This window comes from Chaetura pelagica, unplaced genomic scaffold (genome assembly GCF_000747805.2).
Source record: "Chaetura pelagica isolate M959 unplaced genomic scaffold, ChaPel_1.0 scaffold17, whole genome shotgun sequence".
NCBI classification, from domain to species: domain Eukaryota; kingdom Metazoa; phylum Chordata; class Aves; order Apodiformes; family Apodidae; genus Chaetura; species Chaetura pelagica.
In genome coordinates, this window is record NW_009970726.1 from 9,660,419 (window position 1) to 9,681,998 (window position 21,580).

A 21,580-nucleotide genomic window follows, 5' to 3' on the forward strand; every position below is an offset into this window, starting at 1 on the left:
AATTAACATGGAGCAAGTAAGTGTCTAACTGATAATATAAATACAACCTTTTCCCAGGGCCCTGTTAAACATCTCATAGAGGGATTGACTGGGGATTAACAGTACTAGTAATATAAATTCCTACTCAGCTCATGCAAAATCAGACCACAACAACAAATATTTATATTTAAGCAAAAAATAATTCATATTTTCACACCATGTCATTTTTTATCAGTAAGTAAGTAGGTGAGACAAACTGGGCACATGGGAAACCTAAAAGAAAACATGACAAAATACTCTAAACACTCTGGGAGCAGGGCACAGGCAAATAAGTCATGTACTAAACTGATACAGTCATATATAAGAAAAACGTAAACAAGCAATGTTTATAGATTTGAATACTTCCTTAGGAACTTAAAAAAAGGCCTTAATGCACTTTGAAGACTCAGCCAAATGCAGGCTTGAAATGCAGCAGTACTACCAATACACTAAACTTGGTCTTCAGATATATAAATGTCAAAATATATTGGAAAACACACTTTGAGGCAAAACAGGTAACTTGCAAAAAAGAACAAATAAGTTGTAGAGAGGAAAATAAAGGAAGTTTTTATCGTCACCTAAGTATCTATTCATAGATTTTACTCTTCAAAGTAAAATCCAGTAGCTAGAAACTGAAGCTAGACAAACTCAAACGAGGGAGGCACAAAAAGTTTAACGTTTTGACAAACATCATTTTATAGTACAATGCAACACACAGCAAGTGTTTCCCAGTTCTGGATGTCAATTAACTTCATAAAATCATAGTATAACAGAATTCATTTGTATCTCAACACATCAGCATCATTTTCCTATACATTTTATAAGACAATGTGCCATTTTGACTAAATTTTGAATCTAATTCTCTCTTATTCTGAAAATAAAGCTGAAATTACACTGTCCACGGATGCCTTTAGTACTTCAGCAAGCAGAAAGCACAACACTGCAGGGAAAAAACACCTGCCTTCCGGAGCAGTTTTAAAGTCCCGCTCCCCTCCCTCGCATTTCCAAAACTAGAAGCTCCTCTTGGAAGCAGGATTCCCGTGCCGGACGCAGCTTCCCCAGGCAGAAACCGCCTGCCCCGCCCCGATTTGAGGGTCGGACCCCAGAGCCCCCACACACTGTGCGCGTTGGGGGGACCATGCGGAGCGCGGGGCGATGGCGCCACCTGCTGGCGCCGCGGGGCAACGCGGCCCGGGCCCCGTCCCGCCGGCCCCGGTTTAGCTCCGCCGGACGGGACGGCCCGGCCCCGGTTTAGCTCCTCGGTGCAGTGAACAACTCTCACCTCCGGGAGTTTTCCAGCATTCGGAAGAGAAGCGAGTGGCAGGCAGCGCCAAGCAGGGTGCGAGGGAGTGAAACTTAGTTCTGAGCATTGAAGGATTCGGTCAGGATTCCCGTGCCGGACGCAGCTTCCCCAGGCAGAAACCGCCTGCCCCGCCCCGATTTGAGGGTCGGACCCCAGAGCCCCCACACACTGTGCGCGTTGGGGGGACCATGCGGAGCGCGGGGCGATGGCGCCACCTGCTGGCGCCGCGGGGCAACGCGGCCCGGGCCCCGTCCCGCCGGCCCCGGTTTAGCTCCGCCGGACGGGACGGCCCGGCCCCGGTTTAGCTCCTCGGTGCAGTGAACAACTCTCACCTCCGGGAGTTTTCCAGCATTCGGAAGAGAAGCGAGTGGCAGGCAGCGCCAAGCAGGGTGCGAGGGAGTGAAACTTAGTTCTGAGCATTGAAGGATTCGGTGATGGTTTGGATCTGTTGTGAGAAGGGATAATGGGATGGAGGAAAATTTTGGGGGCTACAACACAAACGCTGTATGTTGGCCTCATGATTGAGATGTCTGGCATCTAATTATAGTGGTTTAATGCATTAGGAGTTGATCTAGTGAAAAAAACAGCTGCTCTACGAGCTCTAGACAGCTATGCATCAGGTACTATTTAGCAAGAGGCTGTTAAAGCTTATGGTTGAGGACTTTAAATCATCAGTGTTAATGACTGTAATATCCAATTCACAGAACTGATGCCAACAGCCTATTAAAATATTAAAAACTTGGCAAATTATTCAAATAGACATTGAGGAAAGCCAAAAAATGTCTTATGTGTGCACGTATTTTCCAGTCAACAGACAAAACTGTTCCTTCCATGCTGCTTAACATGAAAATATTGCTATAGCATTGCATCACTGAAAACTGTTTTGCCAACAGGCAGTACAACAGTGGGCCAAAAATAAAATCCCTCAAAGTATGCCTTGACTGCAGAATACCAAACTCCTGTCTCCCCCCTGACTGTATTCTTCAGTAAATACTCATCTTCCATAACAGAACCACCTCTCCAACAAAATGGAGAACTGAACAACCTCAGCCACTCAACACTCAGGTCAATTTTGGGACTCTTAGAAGTTAAGAGTGGTTTTGGTGAAAAGCTTGTGTCAATACTAAGAATTCATAAATTCAACGAACGAAACGGAGACAGATGATACAACAGACAAAACAAAAATATGAAGACAATTAAAAGCTGGAATAAGAGTGGCCTAAGAGGTTGTTAAAGGTCTATTCCAATCATAAAAAAAATAAACTCCCTGAGAGTTTACAGGTTCCAGTGACAGAGGCCAAAATACCAGCTAACAGTTTCTACAGTATGCACCATCACCCCAGACCAACATCATCAGGTCTCAGCATGCATATGGAAAAACACTAATGTCAACTGTGTTCCTTTCTCTGAAAAAATGTCCTGGGACAAAGCAATTAATGAGCTCAGAAGAAAACAGAGGCACCAATGGGCACAAAAGCTTTCATGAGTCGTTCTAGAAAAAGCAACACAAGAGCACAAAAATGATGGCATGAAACAAGTCTAAGATGCAAACCACAAAATGAAGCTTACTCTTCTATCAGGAAGCTACTGATAAGGGATAATAAGGAGGAGGTTACTTATATATAGGTTAGCCAAAAGCTGGAAAAATGAGAAAGTGGATACTGAAACTCAGTCATAAAGCAAACTACACACATGAACTAACAAAAACCAGAAATGTGAAAAATATTTGTAGTGTTTGTTTTGAGCTAGGGCTAACAATCTTCTTTTATTCTGAAGATGGGAGGTGAAATTTGTTTCTGAAACAGTGAAATTCAAACATTCAAAAATCTTAGATGTGCTTCCTTGGGTAAAGTATTTCAAAATGACTCCTGCATTTTCCATTAATCAGAGCCTGATTAATACAAAGGTAAATCAACACCATAACATAGATTTTCATTACTACATTTGCCTATATTCAACAGTAGCCAGTGTAAAAATTTAAAGCCAAAATAACATTAAACATTAACATTTAAAGCTAAAATAACATTACACCCAAACCAGTTTTGACAGGACATGGTAATCAGTGCCCTTACTTTAACTTCTTACGTTATGTACAAATTAGGAGTTTTAGCTTAAAGAGTAAAAAATAATCCTGTTTTGTGGTTTTTTTTCCAGGGGTTCCATAAAATTAACCTTTATATCACATTGAGTATCATGACAAGCAGAGGTAATCTGCTTGATCAACTGCATTACAGCAATATCACTAAACTACAGATCTAGGGAATGCCAGAAAAGCAACCCTCACATCTTAAATTACCTCTAATTGTAAGGAGTTTTATCTAGACTTACCATATAATCAATATCACACCATGAGCCCTGGCTGCTGCTTTGGAAATTAAGTACTGCTGTGTTACATTTGAAGGAGGACAGTTAAGGGTCCCTGTGAAAATCAAGTCTCATAAAACAGAGGAATTAACTTAGTACCTCAAAAAGAGCACAGGAATAGTTTTGTTCAGATTAGCAGCTGAATACATTTATACTTTTGGAACTTGTAAAAATCTGTGAAGGAACTGTCACTTACTCTGTGTGGCCCTGAAAGACATTCACAGAATGGATAGAAGGATCTCTGAAATCCCACAGACGGAAGGTTGTATCGCGTGATGAAGTAACCACAAGACGTTGGGTGGGATGTGTACAACAATGTGTTAGCTCTTGGTCATGTCCTACAATCACAGATGAGAACATGTAAGGTAATGAAAATAAGACTTTTCATTTCCACATACACTTGGAATGAAATGCTGATGATTTTTTTTCCCCAAACAGTAAAAGAATAATAATAGTAACTCTGAATTCTAATTCTAATTCTGCTGTAAAAGTCTAGAACTATATTTAAAAGCAAAAGAGCCTGCTACTCACTTCATTATTAGGCACCAATAGATTAGTGCTACTTAATATATCATAAACACAGCAAAAGCATTTTTTAAGAATGGAAATTTAGCTACTTTCAGTCTAAAAACAACTACTTCATAGGATAGGATATATCACAAGCTTAAAAGAATACAAATTTATGCTTAGAGAAATAACAAGATTGGAATTTTAGAAACCGTTACAATGTTGAGCAGCAGCTCAAGTCTTGTACACACTCAAATCATACTCCAAAGAAACAACTTACTTTTCCCAGTGTTTCTACATCTACAAATAATCCCACATATAAAAAGAAACCAATTTGTCTTTTTGTGAGCGAAAAATACCTGTAAGAGAATGGACAAGTTCGGAAGTCTCTACATCATACAGATTGGCTGTCCTATCCCATGATGCTGTCACAGCCTGCTTCCCCCCAACCAGCCAGTCGGCTGCTATGACCACTCCTTGATGGCTTTTGAGTGAAGTTAATGGGCCTCTGACAGTGGGACAATCAGTAGAACCATCTCCATCTCCATCAGGTTCATCTTTGTCTGAGACCTCAACCTCATCTTCTCCAGACATTTGCTATAAAATGCAAGAGAAAAAAGACTTAGAATAAATGGGAAGGAATGTCTCTAAATTCCATTTTACAGTACAAACACTTCCCACTCCTGTTAATGTGAATCTAGCCTATTCAGGTATTCACTATCAAAAACTCAAGTTGAAGGAGTACCACCAGTAGTTAAATGCAGTTTTAATAACTACTTCATTTTTAAAATTTGTTTCAAACTATTTAGCTCCAAATATATGTCCACTGGACTATCTGTTAAGTCTTTTATATTCCCCTTACTGTGTTTCACAGTATTACTGACATCCCCCTTGAGTTTCACTGCAGCACATGTATCAAGAGACTTTTTCCCTTTACATTTTTACAAGTAGGAAGCATCTAACAGGAAACTGACTACTTTAATCTTTGGAAGATAATTACTGAGATATTTTTATCCATTAGAATCAAAATTACTACATCAATATTTATCTTTTGGTCAATGCACAGTCATCACACAGTGCTGATGTAAACTGGATGCAAAAGAAATTATTTGGCTACCCATGATGCAATAATCTCTAACCCTATTTCATTTACATAAGACAAATACACTTTTCTTTCATGACATTTGGATGTGAAAAAGACAACATTTGTACTGCTCTTTCAAAATGGAAATGCCAAATCAAATAAACTGAATCAAACAATTCCGACTCAGAAAGCTATCTTGTATTATACAGCCATCTCTTGCCCCTACTCAGCTTACTGAGAAGCTCAAACTATAAACTATGTTTGTCTTCACAATTTAGTAAGCATGCTTTTAAGTAAAATACAATATTTGAAAATCAACAGTAAACACTGACAAAAAAAAGCCTGAGGAAAACTATGACTATGATAAGTACTGGCAAGGGTTGATTAGAAATAAAATGTAAAAGTACAATTAAACAAATGCCAAAAGTACAAGTCTTTACCATCAGTTTTCAATTCATAGCAACAGGTGCTTCAGTATATTAAGCTACAATATTTCAGCTAGTTTTAAAAGAATTTCATTTTTTATTTATTAAAATAAATTACTTGACAGTTCATTTACTTACATGTTTATTACCTTGAACAAAAAGTCAATTAATGCACTTACAGCTGCATATTCTATTCTGCACCATAAACCTTTGAAAACATGAAGTGAGTTTATGTTGAAAGAAAGCCTGAAATATATCTGTCAAACTAAAACCTTAAAACCCCACCTTTCACAATCCAGAAATCATGTAATTTTTTAATTATGTATAAATTTCACATTCAGTCTTATCAGAAAACCTGTATCTGATGAAATTGCTGTGCAATTACTTCAGCTGCAGTAAGTTGATTGCTTACATTGCAGTCTGCAGTTGGCTGAGGTGTAGGCAACTGTACTATGTACCTCCAGATGTGAGCTGTCTGGTCTCCAGATGCTGCAGAAGGGGAAGAAGGGAAAAAGAGAAAGAATAAATAAAAGCATTTCCATGGACAATAAAAACAAGCTTTAACATTACATTTGCAATACTGTCCAAGTTGCATGCATTTTTAGCTGACACCATTGCAACCTCTTTGGTAAGCAAGTCTCAACATCAACAGTTGCTCTCCTTGCTTCAATCCTGATAACAACATAACTTGTTATGCAAAATGTAAGTAGCTACTAAATTAATAATTTCTACAGTGAAAATACCCACTTAATACTACACATCAGAACAAATATCACTGCTGTCCTAACATGTAACACTCAAAGAAGGCATCTAATACATGAACAGGTGCTATCGTTTAGGTCATCAACCTTGTATGATTTCTGATGACAATATTCTAGAGGAGGGAAGAAAGTTTTTTATTTTAATCAACTGCAAATTCATCAAGTGACACCAAAGAACAGGACACACAAAAACTTTCAATGGAAATATTTTGCAGAAAAATAGCAGAACAACAATGATCTAGCTATGGGCTGCTTTGTCTGGTTGGTTTGGTTTTTATAAGTCAGTTTAGACAGCAACATTGTTGATGGTATTGAAACATTGACTGAAGTTGGCATACCACCGCAGGAAAATACAAACAGCTGAACTAATCCCTGTTACCCTAGATAGAAGGCATTCTACTCCCTACTTTCCTTTAAAGTAGTCACTGTAGATTAAGAAAGAATCTCTATTTTAATTTCTAACCTCAAAAATAACTATATTCATTTTACAATGACTTACCAATACCAGTAAATTTAACCCAGATTTCTTTAATCCCAAAGTATGTGCCCTAATTGCTGGACCATATGAACCACAGTTACATCAGTTTTCAAATCTGAAGCACTACTGATAATATTCTAAGTCTTGCAAACACCTTTACACTGTCATATTTTTGAGCTCTTTTTTCTGCACACTCCACAACATTATTTCCCCTTACTGCTGGAAATGTTGCCCAGGGAAGCTGTGGATGACCCCTTCCAGGAGGTGTTCAAGGCCAGGTTGGATAGGGCTTTGAGCAACCTGACCTAGTGGGAAGTGTCCCTGCTCACACAGGGAGATGGAACTAAACGATCTTTAAGGTCCCTTCCAACCCAAACCATTCTATGATGCAATAACAAGTATTTCAAAAGGGTTAAGATGCATGACTCCAAGTGTTTGTTTTGGAGCAGACAAGCACTAATGACAATGATACGACAAACACAGATGGAAAGATTTAGCTCTCATTTGCTATGGCTTAAAATATAAAAAAAATTATATCAACAATGCTAGCAATTTACACCTGTTTTTCCGTTATGATTAATACACTCAATATATGAAAAAACAGTACATACCTGTAAGAGCCACTTGCTCAGTTGGATGAAACTTGATGGAATTTACTGTATAAAACAAAGTAAAGTTGTAAGCTAGTGTACTAAAGTAAGTACTTCACACTACTTTATCATTGAAAGTATTGAAAAATCAGGAAGTATTCAGCTTTCAGTAATTTTTTGTAAAATAGAAATTTCTCAGGTGAGATAAAACACAGTGGTATTTTATTTTAATATATAAACCTATGTAATATCAAGGAAACCAGCTATAATTGACTGTACTACATATTTTCTAGCAAGTTATTTGCCAAATCAAGTACAAGTGCTTCATGTTATAAAGGAATAAACAAGCCACATTTAAAAAAAAAAAAAATAATTTTTATAATGCCCTGGACTTCCACAAAGAGAATTTAAGTATCCATAACTATTTCTAACATAATTAAAACTTACTCTGTATGACCATTAACTTTCTGATCATTGTGTAAAATTGCAAGAACAAATGCCTGAAAACCTAATTACACAAATTAGATTTTTCTCTGGAGAATTTAATTCTAATTGGATCTTTGCCACAAAGTTCGTGTGATGTGCCAGCTGAGTTTCTTAACCAAACACACCAGGTGAATAACTGTGTCCCTCATTTTCTGGGCACATGACTCTACACTCCAGGTTATGATCACTCAAAGTGCTGAACTCTCAATAGCAAGTCAAAGCTATGGGGAACCTCTCCACCTTTGGTCTACAAAACCCTGTATTGTTACCCATTTTGAGACAGAAGGGTGCAAATTAGGTGCTTGTCAAATTGGATACCAAAAATTAATATTCACATCAAAAACACTTACTACACTGCACCTCTCCACCCAAGAAGTGCTTTAAAGACACTGTTTCTGAAATATTCTACTGGTATAGAGGAAGGCAAATGCCTATATGGAATAAATAGTTTTAAATTATTAGCTGTCTTCAAGTTTTTAAATACTGTACAACACATTATACATGGTATCACACTAAACAAAGAAGTGCAAATAGATGGTCACCCAGCATCCATACCTTGAATCCCAAATACAACACAGATCCTGCAAAACAGCTAATTTCTTATTATATAAGCTTCTCTTGTTCTGCATATGCATCAAGACCTCAACACATTCTGACATTTAGCTTCTGAGTGTCGTAACTGTGCCTCTACGTTTCTTTGTATGGACTTGTTTATTCGTTTAGCATTTATGGAACTGTCTTAATACACCTCTGCAAGAAAGAATTGTATGACAAAACATTCTCTAGTGGATCTTCTCAACTGACTTGCTAATGGTATTGGCAAACCTGCAAGTGAAACTGCCATAAACATTTTAGTAGTTGTCCAAAACACATTTCTCCCTCCCGAACACATTCTTTTTCCAGTTTTCACAACATACCCTTATCTTACCTGATCCGACATGCCCTACATACTTGGTAAGGCACTTCCCTGTTTCTATGCTCCACAGCAAAGCAGTGTGATCTACAAAGATTAAAAAGTAGCTGTAAACATTGTTACAAATGTATCTTTTTCCACTTGTAACCCTTTCAAAAAACAAAAAAAATGTTTGAATGTACAGCATACCATACAAGACAGACTTCAAATGCAGAACCGACCCAATCCTCTTTATTACCAGCTTATATATAAAATATAAAATCTTTCTAACATTACTACTTAAAACACATCTCCCCCCCAAAAAAGTAAAGGTGCTGTCCCAAGATTGATTTGCAGTAAGCACTGAAAGGCAAATTCTACTTCTGATATTTTTTCTAACTTGTGTACAATGCTCCAACTGTGTATCACGAGATTCAGAAAGAATACAGAAAACATTCAGCACTGAAAAAGTCAGACAGTCACTACAAGCAAGAATTCTACACACAAACTATTTACTTCCTGTATAAAAGCCCCAAATGTGTATAGGTCACTGCAGAGCACTACAAAAACCTAACTTAAAAGGAAATCATTCCAAACGCCATTCCTTTACCCCGCCACACCCCAAAAGAAAGAATTTATATAAACATTTGTAAGTGAAGAGAACCTTAACACCAAATTGGAGAATGGCTGTTTCCAAGTTAAATCAGGACAAAGACAAGATACCACACACAAAGATGAAATATGCCCCCCAGTGGACCCATACAAATGTAACAATTTAATTTGTAAAACTGAGGTTTCTGATCCAGTGTCTTCAGATTCTGTTCCAGCTTCAAAACACTGTCACTTCAAACTGACCAATTCTAACTAGTTATCGTTTATTTCCCTAATAATTTTCCAAAACCACACACTCCTCAATGATACAGTGACTTATTCATTAGTACCAGCTTTCCTCTCAAGTGGGAAGGAAGGATGGCATCTAGTAGATTAATGAGAACTGAAAATTAAGATTTTTTTAGCTGACCCTACATCCTTAGACAAAAGCCAGATGATTGTAATAATACAAGAATATGCAAACTATGACTAAGTCTATGACTTCTATAAAACAAAGGCTAAACATACTATGACAAAGTCTGTGGGTATCTCTTTATACAGCACCATGCAGCTCCCCAACCTGCCTGTTAACACCAACCAACAGGCTAGAGCTGAGGCTAAGGAGAGCATGACCTGCATGAAGTTAACTGGCACAGACTTTAAAAAGGTCAACAAGGATGGCTGAACCTTCTAAAGGTTAAATGCGTTTCAAGGAAACTGCAATTTAAGAATTTTTCGGCAACTGAACTTCTTTAAATCTACTCATGCAATGTGGAACTCAGTGGTGGAGCTCAGTATTCCTGTATGCTTTTGATCTACATTTGATATAGTTTAGGGACTAAACCAGAATTTTCTAAAGATTCAAGCAACACAAAACTTTACCAGCAGATGCAGTTCCCAACACCACTGGTTGAGTTTTCGCCACACTGACATCCCAAATACCATCCCTGTGGCCAACATACTCCTTTACCAGTTGACAGATTGCCCTTGATGTTGTGGTTTTAAAACTGGATACAATCTGAAATAGCAGAAAGACCAACATTTTTTTTCCATATTGACCAACATTAAGTATCTCACAAATACAAATAGATACTAACTTTTTCATAATGGTTCCTTCAGTGTTCTGACAGTTCAGGACTGTCAGGATTTGACATTTGATGGTTGGAAAGTGAGTTTGGATGCAAATGCACCTCAATTACTTGTTTCTCTTTTTTTTTTTTTTTTTTTTTTTTTTTTTTTTTTTTTTTTTCTTTTCTTTTTTAGTACTCGTCCCCCCCTTTTTACAAAAGGCAAGATAAACTACTCTGTACTACAATAACACAACCTCATTGGAGTAATGAGTTGTACAGTGTGCACTTCCCATCTGGTTTTGGTAAAGGACTAATTTTCAAACAAAACATAAAATACCCCAAGAACTTTCCTTGCCTATTCCCAAAGAAGGATACATCTGATAATGTAAAAAGATTATTTATGCAATCCAGTGTAATGTCTTTGAAAAAATGTACTACTAATAATTCTAGCAAAATCTAGAAACATTCCCATTTAAAAAACACTTCTGTTTTTCTTCAAAACTGCAAAAAGCTAATCAAATCAAACATTAAACCAAGAGCATATGCCCATTTATTGGTGCAATAAAACTTTTTTTGAAGATATGTCAAACTCATCTAAGCATTTGATAAGCACATTTCCTCAAAGTCAATACTGTTAGAGGAAAACAGAGAAGACTCATTAAACACAAATTAGTATGTGCATAAGTAATACCAAATAAAAGGAACAAGTCTAGCAAAAATGGTAACCCATGTTACCAAAAATGCCACTATAGTACAGGAAGGCTGAAAACACTAAATATCTACAAAAAGGAGTTGCACCTTTTCAGATGAAAGCAGTGTGAAATACTTTTAAAAAACTGTCTCTCTGTAATACTTCCAGAGACAACTAAAATAAGAAGCAGTGAAAAATTACTTCAATAAGAGCAAAACCACCTTTAAAAACACTCTACTTTTACCCGCAAGTCTTGAAGGTCATAATTCTGTGTTGAGAAAGACTGTCTGAAAAGCTTTGTTAAAACTGAAACAAAAATATGACTTTGATTTATCAGTGTTTTCTTCTGCATGCAATTATGGGCAGGTATCTATCTGACCAGCTAAGTCAAAACCTTTAAATGTTTCAACACAAATCACATTAAGACTTATCCACAGCTTCATAAAAGTTAGGAAATTAATTAGGTCTACATTTCAAATACAATAAACTAAGGTTAAAACCCTGTTAGTTTTTTTTTATCAAAAAAGGTCTTAAGTATGTCATGAAAAATAATTACTTCCAAAATTGTTTTTAAAAATAATATCTGCAAGAGTATTCAAAATCCTGAGCATGTCAACTTTCCAATGATGAACTTATAATATCCTGTTTGAATCCCAAATTAACAGCTAATACGCATTTCAGTTTCACAGTAGAATAAAGAAAAAATATTAAGACTGCATTGAAAATCAAATGGGTTAATGGTAAATAGTATTCGTTCAACCACACTGGAGAGTTTCATAGGCTTTGGATACAATCCTACAGATGCAACTTTCACACTTAATATAGTCCTAAAACTAAAGAGTCATGCTTGAGAAGTGGAACAGGAGAATTAAGTAAACAGTTAAGGACTAATAGAGCACTCAGCTCAAATTCCAAACCTGAAGTTTTTCAACACTCAACCCCATATTCAAACTACATTTGCGTTCTGTCTAATGTTGTGTCAAATCCCCATGCAAAGGTTATCTAGGAGAAAAGCATGCACAGATTTTACAGAACTGCTGGACAGTGGTTTCATTGACCATTTAATGGGAAGGCTGTGAAACTGCTTTTGGAGTATCAGCATTCTTGAATTAACACACAAAAGATAAGAGTTGGAAAACATTATCTAACACTAAACACCCACATACACACATTTAACACTTTTTCTACACATTTTTTTCTTCTTCTTTATTTCTTTCTTGTTGTCCCTCACCTTCATATAACGGTAATAGTGCCTTGATTACTCCCTGGTTCTTTAACAATACATAAACATTTTTCCAAAAAGGAAAGGAAATACTTAAATAACATGCAGCTTGCTAAAAAGAGGCCTCTGCATTGCAGTGTTTTTAAAGTCACTTCAGCAGATCTCAGATTTATCATATACAAATGCAAATAAGCAGCCAATTGCATCTTGACTGTGTTCCAGCTTAGTCTGTCCTCTTTTATAAAACCACAGTTTCATGTACTTCCCTCTGCAGGGAAATTTGTTAATACAGAAACAATTATATGCCATGTAAACAATTGAAACTGAATACAAATTGAAACAACTGCATGGCAAGTGAATTGAAACACACTAAAAGTGTCTCTTAAGAGGACAGGACACATTAGAAATAAGAATGAAAACTTGGTCAACTCAGGACCGGTCCAGCAGCATTACACTGTGACTGATGAACAGAATTTCCTATGGAGTAACATTAAACAGGAAAGTAAAAAACTACATCTTCCAAAAAGTTGTATTCCCTTAACTGCTGGATGAAGAAATACCTTCCTTTAAGAGTCCTCTTCCTGATACAAAAGAATCAGAGATCCTGGAAGTTAGTTTATACTGCAGCAGGTTGTATCATTTCACTTTACTTTAGGATTCTGCATAAACTGTTAATATTTTCCTGATGTCTTTGCAATTGTCATTGCCAGGGACTGTCAACAACACCAGTAACAACTTGTCATAAAACCTGAATTTCACATAGCGACTCCCGCATCTACAAACAACTGCAGTTAAATTACAGGATCTTGTCCATTAACATAAAAAAATATATATATTTAGAATAACAAGCACTAAGTCTACTTTCTCTTCAGGATTTGGACACTGGTGGATAACCCCTGTTGTTAAAAGCATCATTTTCCAATATAAGATTTGCCAACTTAATATAGAAGCTCCTAACTCAGCTGAGGGATTAAAAATTTCCAGGGAAGGAAAATTTCTATGAAGGACCTGAATTAAGAATGTTTACCTCAGCATTTTCCCCAAGAAAATTAACACATTGCTTTAGTTTTAGCATATTTTAACAATGTTAAAGCAGTCAAGTGCCAGTCTTCTCATTAAAACTAGCAAATATTGAAAGCTCTTTTCAGAACAAATAGTACAGGTTGGCAATCAGAAAAAAGTAATTGTGTGCAATGACACAAAACAATCAGTTTGTAAAATTAAAGACTCTTCTACTTACCCACAGGGAAAAACAAAAACTTGGAAAAAAAAACCACATCAAAACAAACTTCTGACAAGTTTTTAATCAGGCATACAGTAACAGTATAAAGGATGATGGGTTGAAAACTCATGATCCACTCCTGCACTGAGTTTGGAACACACCATGTTTTTGGAGAACAGCATTGCTCATTCAATGCCTATAAAATATATAGGCATTAGAATTTCAAAGGTGCACAACTCCTAAAACTCTTCAAATCTCATTTTCCCAGACAGTGTGTTAGGGAACTCTAACTGCAACCACACTATTTTTACTCTTCAACTTTCAGACTACTTAACAGATAGGATTTCCAAGAAACCTACAGCCATTCCATAGCCACACATTAGCCTGCTATACAGGTGACCACAGAGGATCTTACATAGCTGGTTCACATACCAGACCCCACTGTGCTTTTCTCACATTTCATTTACCTGTAAAAATGTATCATGAAATTATCCTAAGACATGGCAAAAAGAGCAGCAAATAAACTCCCTGTGAAGACTGAAAGAGGAGAGTGAAAAACAAAAATACCAGACCAATGCAATGTGCAAAACAAAAAACATCAGAAAAGGTGACTGTGCCAAGGGAACAGGGAAAAACGATCCCCAGCTACTAATTCGCAAGGCTTGCAAGATAAAAGGAACAAGCTGTTCCAGTCTCACAGCTAAAAAATGTAATTTTAACAATCCACAAAACCCCTAAGAGTACACACATTGATGCTCACTTAAAACTCCACTGCAACTGCAACACACAAATCTTTATTTAGAAATTCACTACCTACTAAGTTCTCTATTTCCTTCAAGAAATTTAATTTCTTTAGTTCTCTTTACAAGACTAATCGCAGGTACACACACGTGCACACATTGTCTTCCCCTCCAACATTCATTATTTTAAAAAAGTAGCAATTATTGGGAAAATGTAATACAGTGTGGTTGAAGTAACGCGTGATGGATTAATCCAAGATAAAGATAGTGTTCCTCATGAGGCAGGTTTTCTCAAAGAACAGCACTACTCAGCTTCAAGAAACCACAATTTACAACTTAAAGACAACCACACTATCTACACATGGATGAGTAGAGGCTTAATTTGCTTCATACCTTGCTAGTAGATGCCTTGTAAGTTGTCTTTAATTTCTGAGAAAGCTGACTGGTACTATGACTGGCTGTTGAGACAAATTCAAAAGAAGACATTTCAAATACAACATTAGCTTATTTGTATAAGTAACTGGCTCTAAGTTTTAGCCAGAAAAGTACACAAAAAGTAAATTCAAAAACTCTAGTTCAGGATTCTTTGTGGTTTTCTTACCTTTTGCTTTCAGCTGTCCTTTGCTCAGTTCAGCTCCATCAACTGTCTGTCCTTCACCTGCTAAACGCTCATTCAGTGTATCAATCTCTCTACGTACTAACAATAACAAAAATTCACATTAATATAAAAAAAATGAGTATCATTAACAACATAAGTAACATACTATTTAAGAATTGTTATAGTTAGTGGGTAATCTGTTTTATGTTAAGGACAGGAAAAGATCAACTGTGATTTTATAAAAGCAGGTCTCACCAAGATATCAGACTCATGCTGAATTTTCTGTAGATCAACCCTGACCTAGGTTCCAGGGAAAGTATTAGTAGCTTCTAATCACTGTTACTTTTCCTAATAAATGTGGCTAAGGATTAACAAAACAGCTTCTATGAAATACACGCCACACCTGATTCAATCAAATTCAACAGGAAAACAGAAAACCTGCATCATCATATATATTTCAGCCACAGAATTAGTAAGTAATTTCTTGACAAATATTTTATTAATCACGTAATAGTATTGTCCCCTGAAAGCCTGTCTACTGCTAAGAGTTTTGGTAAGAAAGGTAGTGAAGCAAATTTTAAGACTTTGAAATACATTACAGATGAAGAATTATGTATACATTTTACATTAATATGTTTCAGACACACTAAATAGACTCAAAATATTTTCATTGCACATAAGACAAAGCATGTATTTGTAACAAGAATATACTTTTCTGTCAATTACTTATAACTCTCACCAGTGCTATTTCAACACAAAACAGTGATGGCACAGCTAAAACAAGTCAGGTACTTGTAAGTTATTTCCAGTGGCTGGGCTGCTTCAAAATTGCTCAACTTGGATTTCAGAATAAAACTTGATTTTATAAAGAAAAATTTCAGTTATTTATAGGGCATCTTTTTCTCAAAATCTTGGCTGATACTCTTAACTGTTCTCCTCAGGTGAATTCTTATTAAGATTTGCTTTTTCGCTGTTTTTAAGAATATGTCTAGCTCTGTCTTTCCACAGATTCTGAGGACTTCTTTAAAAAAGTCACTCACTCCAAGTTTCTGAAGCTGGGGGGGGAGAGGAGGCATGTGTGGAAATCCCTACTTTTCTTGCTGCCAGCCAACTTCACCTTCTTCGCTCAAGAGTGAAAGGAAGATGACACACATCAGTTCTCACTACTTGTGTCAAAGAACTAAGAAAGTGATTTTTCTGAAAAGGTACAAGCCTCATCTTCAGCTACAAGTTCAAAGTAATTCTTACACTCACAGAAAAGCTATGATAATTACAATACAGTAGCCAAGTGTCTGAATTAGCACTACTATATTCCAAATCCAAACAATTCATAAATTGCTGGAAAAAAAGAGATACTCACATTCTAAATTTTCAATATACAGGTTTTCAAACTCCCGCTCTATTTGTCCAAAAAGTTCAAGGAGTGTATTGCGTACAGAAGATGGTAGTTTAGAATCCTAGAAAGTAAAATGTTGGGGTTTAAATTTTTCTTCATATAGTTTACCTTCAATCTTAAGCTGATTTTAACAGTTCTATCACCCTGCAAGGAAGAAAATTAAAACTACTACTAGTGTAGAACACAAAACAAAAAGCACTGTGCATCATAAAATTATTCATTTTGCAAACTTTTTATATTTCAAGGGACAGAATTGAAATCACATTTTTCTTTTTTTGTTTTTTAAAGATAATTAAAGAAAAAAGGTAGAAAAATATCTATATACAATGTCAAGGTTCAAGTTAAAGAAGAACAAATACCTTTGGTTAACAAAGTTAGTTCAGAAATTCACTAGGTTAGGAAGTTGTCACTACAAAGCACCTTATTACCAAAGCTTGAGACAAACTAACCTTTTAAACATATTTTTAACATTGACCCATTTTTTTCACTAACCAGAATGAAGAATGAAGGAAACTGCAACTTCTAATCATTCCCTCCCCAGATATTATTCAAACATCGTATCTTCACAAAAAGTATTTTGAAGCAAGTTCACAGAGGAGGGCTGATTTTTTTTTTCATTGTAATCAACATACCAATTCTGAGGCACAAAAACATGAATTTAATAGAACCACTAAGACAGGATCTATATGATCTGAGCTCAATACACAGCTTGACCATAAGTTTATGTCGGCAAGTTAAATTAAATTTTCTTCATCTGCCTATAAAACAGAAAACTACATTTTCCCTGAATAAATGCATACCATATCCAAAGCAAGGAAGGACCAATTTCTGCTGGGAAGCAAGATTCTCACTGTATCAACAATTCTGTTATCAGTGTTGAGCATTGAGTAAAGCAGGAGGCAACGGACTGCAGTACACTTAGAACCCAGTACTAACAAACATCTTAAAATGTAAAGCACAGTGTACTACTAAAAAACATTAAATTAGAAAGGAGAAACTACAGTCATTACTCTAATAACTATAATCAACTAATCCACTCTAGTATGGATTAAAGGATGAATCATCCTTGCTCACTATGTAAATAATTTCTACTAAACCTGTTCTATTCTTCAGTTGCTGATGGACCACAATCTGTAAATTGGCTTACTGCACTTATTATTTATCTAGGTAGCCAGCTATAAACTTTTTAGTAAGTATTCCACTTAAGTGAGCCTTAACCTAACAACAAAAAGATCAACTATTCCTTTGTAGCATATATAATCAGTCAACTCAGAATTCAGTACAACAACATCTTATTACTGGACAAATCTGTAAATAACGAAGCTGCATTCAAAAACTAAGAAATATCTACGCGAGGAAACAAGTTACCAAATTTTGAAGTGAAATGATTATGGTATCATGCATGCCATATTATTAAGATATCAATGTTCATCTATCAAATATACAGGACATGTGCCTAACAGCAATATCTACTTTTTTTAAACCAAGCAAAAGTATGTAATTTCAAAATCTTGAAATCATCAGCTATGAGCAAAAAAGGAAAATTGAGTCAGCTTCTGCCACAGCACAAAGCACTATTTCAGGTCTAGAAGTACAGAAGAAGCATTACTAGAACAGCAGTACAAACGCTAGCACAGGACACTACTCAAATCCAAGTGAACTTCATTATTCAATGCAAGTTTAAGGATGACTATAGCTTATTTTGTACTTAAGTCTTCCAGCAAACCTAAAGCAAAAGAAATTGGTTTCATTCATATAAAAAAACTGATTCAATTAGGGAAGCCTGTGCATACTAGCCATCAGAGGGCAGCACACACCTTCCCACCAAATCAGCATCTAAACAATCAGAAATTAATCTCACTCATGTTTATGTTCACATAGACAAGATTATTGTCTTCAGAAATAATTAAAATGGCCTATAATGATCCCGATTTTATAAGTTATTTCTGAACATCAATTTAAAGAAGAGCAAGAAGAACCACTAACAGCCATGACACAGAGGATATCTGCTGTGTGCATAATTCAGTTTCATACCAGTTTCACAGCTACTTTAAGCTGACAGAAACACGCATCATGCTGAAAGAAGTGGTCCTATGCTCCTTATGCCCCACTAGGATATTCCTTTTGGCATCTTCACTGCCTCTCCCTTGAGGCAACACACTTGTTCATGCATTCACAGTCAATCAGAACATGAAACAGATCCCGATTAAAACTGACTTGAAACAAAACTGATTAAACAGGAACACTGTACAAATTAAATACTACTAAGTAATACACGAAAATTAGAATAATTATTTTTTACTATTGGGTTCAATTACCCAATAATTCCACACAACAATGTTGTGAAAGAAACTTTTCTATTACTTTCAAAACAGGAAAGGAGATGTAATCAAGATTTTCAATCCAATTCTCGGAGCCTGAAAGCATAAGCAAATCTAAACTTGTTCTAAAGTAACTAGAACAGCATCCACCACTTCCTTTGCTCTCTTTAAAGTCAGATTTAAATTAACTTATTAAAATACTATGCAATGTTATCTCTTTATCTGCAAAAGTACTTATCTAGATCTTACGCAGTTTACTGCCTCACTGTGAAGGGACATTAATACTGTCTACTTGTTAGAATCTACCGCTGTTTCTTCAAGGTTAAAGGTCCACAAAATTAAATAAAATTAAACATCAAACATGTAAATATGACAGCATAATACACTTACAGAGCTTGAAACAAATCCTAAAACAGTTTAAAATCTTGTTTTACTGCAGAGAAGTGATAACATGCCTCGAGCTCTCAGCCACCCTTCAGTTCTTTCCCAAAGGCTGTGACTGTTGCATCATCTTTGCCAGTCCCGCATGAACAAAATGTAGTCAATTTGACAACAGTTTTCAAACTGATCCTTGCTTATCTTTGGCAGCATTACTTCAAACACTCCCTTAGGTGTTCAGGAGTCTTACCTACAGTTAATCTCAATATTGTTAAAATGGCCTCAGATGGCATTCACTACACTGACTAACATGACTAAGAAAATTAGAGAAGTTTGTGATTTTTATTCTTTCTCTGAAGCTTAATACACAAACAATCACCCCTTCATTTGACCCAAATTAGAAAGAAAAAAACAAACAAACAAAAACTGAAGTTAAGCATATGCCTTTAGCAAGCTGACACTATTTGTTTACTTTATGGAAAGGAATGCAGAATAGCATTCCCACTAATACATTCACTGTCAGAGTTTCACTAACATATTTTGGTTTACTCCTATTCCTGAGTTACTATTATTCCCAATTCAAACTGATGAAATCAAGAATTGATCTTCAACTGCGGGGAGGGAAGGTGCATCTAAATAATTAGGCTACTTCTTTGTGATTCTTCATGGTATTATCATTCCTGTAAGAATACACAAAAGCCAGACAAAAGCTCCACAAGTCTTTATAGGACCTGAATCATAAAAATGTTATGGAAGTTACCTAAGCAGCAGTATGTCATCTTACCTGCCCTTCCAACATGTCTCTCTGCAGTCCTGCCCGTTCTTGCTCGGAACTGTTGGTTCTTCGGATTGAAAGACTGTGTGATTTACGTTTCTGCTTTGCTTGGCGAGCAGATGCACAACTTCCACTTTCTATTGGCATTACTTCAAAAAAACAGCTTCACGGAGGGTCCTATGATAAACTAAGGACAAGTATCACACTTTACAAATTGCTTTGCCAAGCTAACAAGAATTTTTGTTGGTTGTTTTTTTTCTTCAAAATAGAAATATTTAGTTCTAATTAATTTCTGAGTTGTTTGGGGTGTCATTAAAATGAAGGGATCCCTATTACTTACAGGTACTCTTCAAACAACATTTAGTTCAAAAACATCTATGCATATACATAAAGTGAAATCACTTTTGCATTACTTATTCATTAGCTAACAAACCTCCACAAAAGGAAAATAAATACCTTACTCATTTTGGAGAACACTAGCAGAGACAGCCCCAAAATGCTTCCAGGAAACAACTATTATGCATACTATATTTCACTGAAACGCATGCAAAATTAAAACCCAGCTGGAAAACAAAAGCAAAAAGGCATGGTAATTTAGGGACACTGTCAGGTTAAAAATTATGCAAAATTAGGTGTTAGTATACAACGTTTAATAGATGTGCTTGTTTACACATACGTAGAAATTTATTTTAATTACATACTTTCCACCATTTTTGACAGCCCACAGTTTCACTTTCTTGGGCACAAAAAGTGTCCATGAACTTACGAGAAGAGTGGAAGTGCACCTGACTTACCAGGCTGTTGTTGCTGTTAATTTTTATAAGCTTGTTGAAGTCAAATATGTAGTTAAATATCCTTAAAAACACCTGACAGTATCACCAATTAATATTACCATGCATGATCTACTGCTTTCCCGTGTTTAAGAAAAATCAAATTGTTTGATTTCTTGCATAAACATGGTGAATATGTTCTTTACTGTCAAAATCTTATTTTTTTACAAACATTTAATTATGCATTTTTAATTAAACCTGATTTTCAACAGAAATTATTTTTAGTTTCATGGGGTACCAGTTTAACATTTCAGATGTTTTAAGATTGATTACTCAAAATTTTTTAATCATTAACATTGATGGCAAAATAAAAATTCATTCTCCAGCATACATGATTTCTGAGACAACAATTACAACTTAAAATAGCTGCAACAGTCTGCAGAGAGATAGGAGAGCAGAGCTGGCAAAGCTAACAAGGCAACTGAGCTTCCTTTTAAATAAGCTCATCAAGAGAAAAATTAAACCAAACCCAGGGCCACTTCCAATTTAAGATCTGCCAACACACTAGATCTCAAGCTAGGAATGAGCACCATCACAATTAACAAGTCTAGGCATTAACCAGTTTGATGGTTTTGACATGTTTTGTTCAGGTTTTTAACATATTCATAAAGCCAAGGAAAAGTACAGCTTACTAAAAACATGGTATGCACCAGTAATAAAAACAGCTTTGAATTTGCTTTCATTTTTATATCACAAAATGAGAATACAAAAATATATTTAAATTTGTATCAAAATAGGACTAGATTTAGTTAAGGTTTTGTGCCCTTCTGGCCTCAAATTTTCTCATTAAAAAATCTGGTGTTTTAATTGCTTTTGGAACACCTGAGTTCCAGTAACC

At 35.9% G+C, this 21,580-nt stretch overlaps 1 protein-coding gene across 1 annotated transcript in view; it reads right to left on the reverse strand.

The window, feature by feature from the left end:
* Positions 1 to 20,059, reverse strand: part of WDR37 (WD repeat domain 37) — a 31,274-nt gene extending 11,215 nt beyond the window's left edge. The window contains exons 1-10 of the mRNA XM_010007000.1: positions 19,922 to 20,059; positions 16,403 to 16,499; positions 15,046 to 15,141; positions 14,838 to 14,902; positions 10,382 to 10,517; positions 8,945 to 9,016; positions 7,552 to 7,596; positions 6,114 to 6,190; positions 4,552 to 4,789; positions 3,882 to 4,023 (exon numbers count right to left, since the gene is read on the reverse strand). Of these exons, the coding sequence (XP_010005302.1) occupies positions 3,882 to 4,023; positions 4,552 to 4,789; positions 6,114 to 6,190; positions 7,552 to 7,596; positions 8,945 to 9,016; positions 10,382 to 10,517; positions 14,838 to 14,902; positions 15,046 to 15,141; positions 16,403 to 16,499; positions 19,922 to 20,059 (1,106 nt within the window). The remainder of the gene's footprint in view (positions 1 to 3,881; positions 4,024 to 4,551; positions 4,790 to 6,113; positions 6,191 to 7,551; positions 7,597 to 8,944; positions 9,017 to 10,381; positions 10,518 to 14,837; positions 14,903 to 15,045; positions 15,142 to 16,402; positions 16,500 to 19,921) is intronic.
* Between the last annotated feature and the right edge of the window lie 1,521 nt (positions 20,060 to 21,580).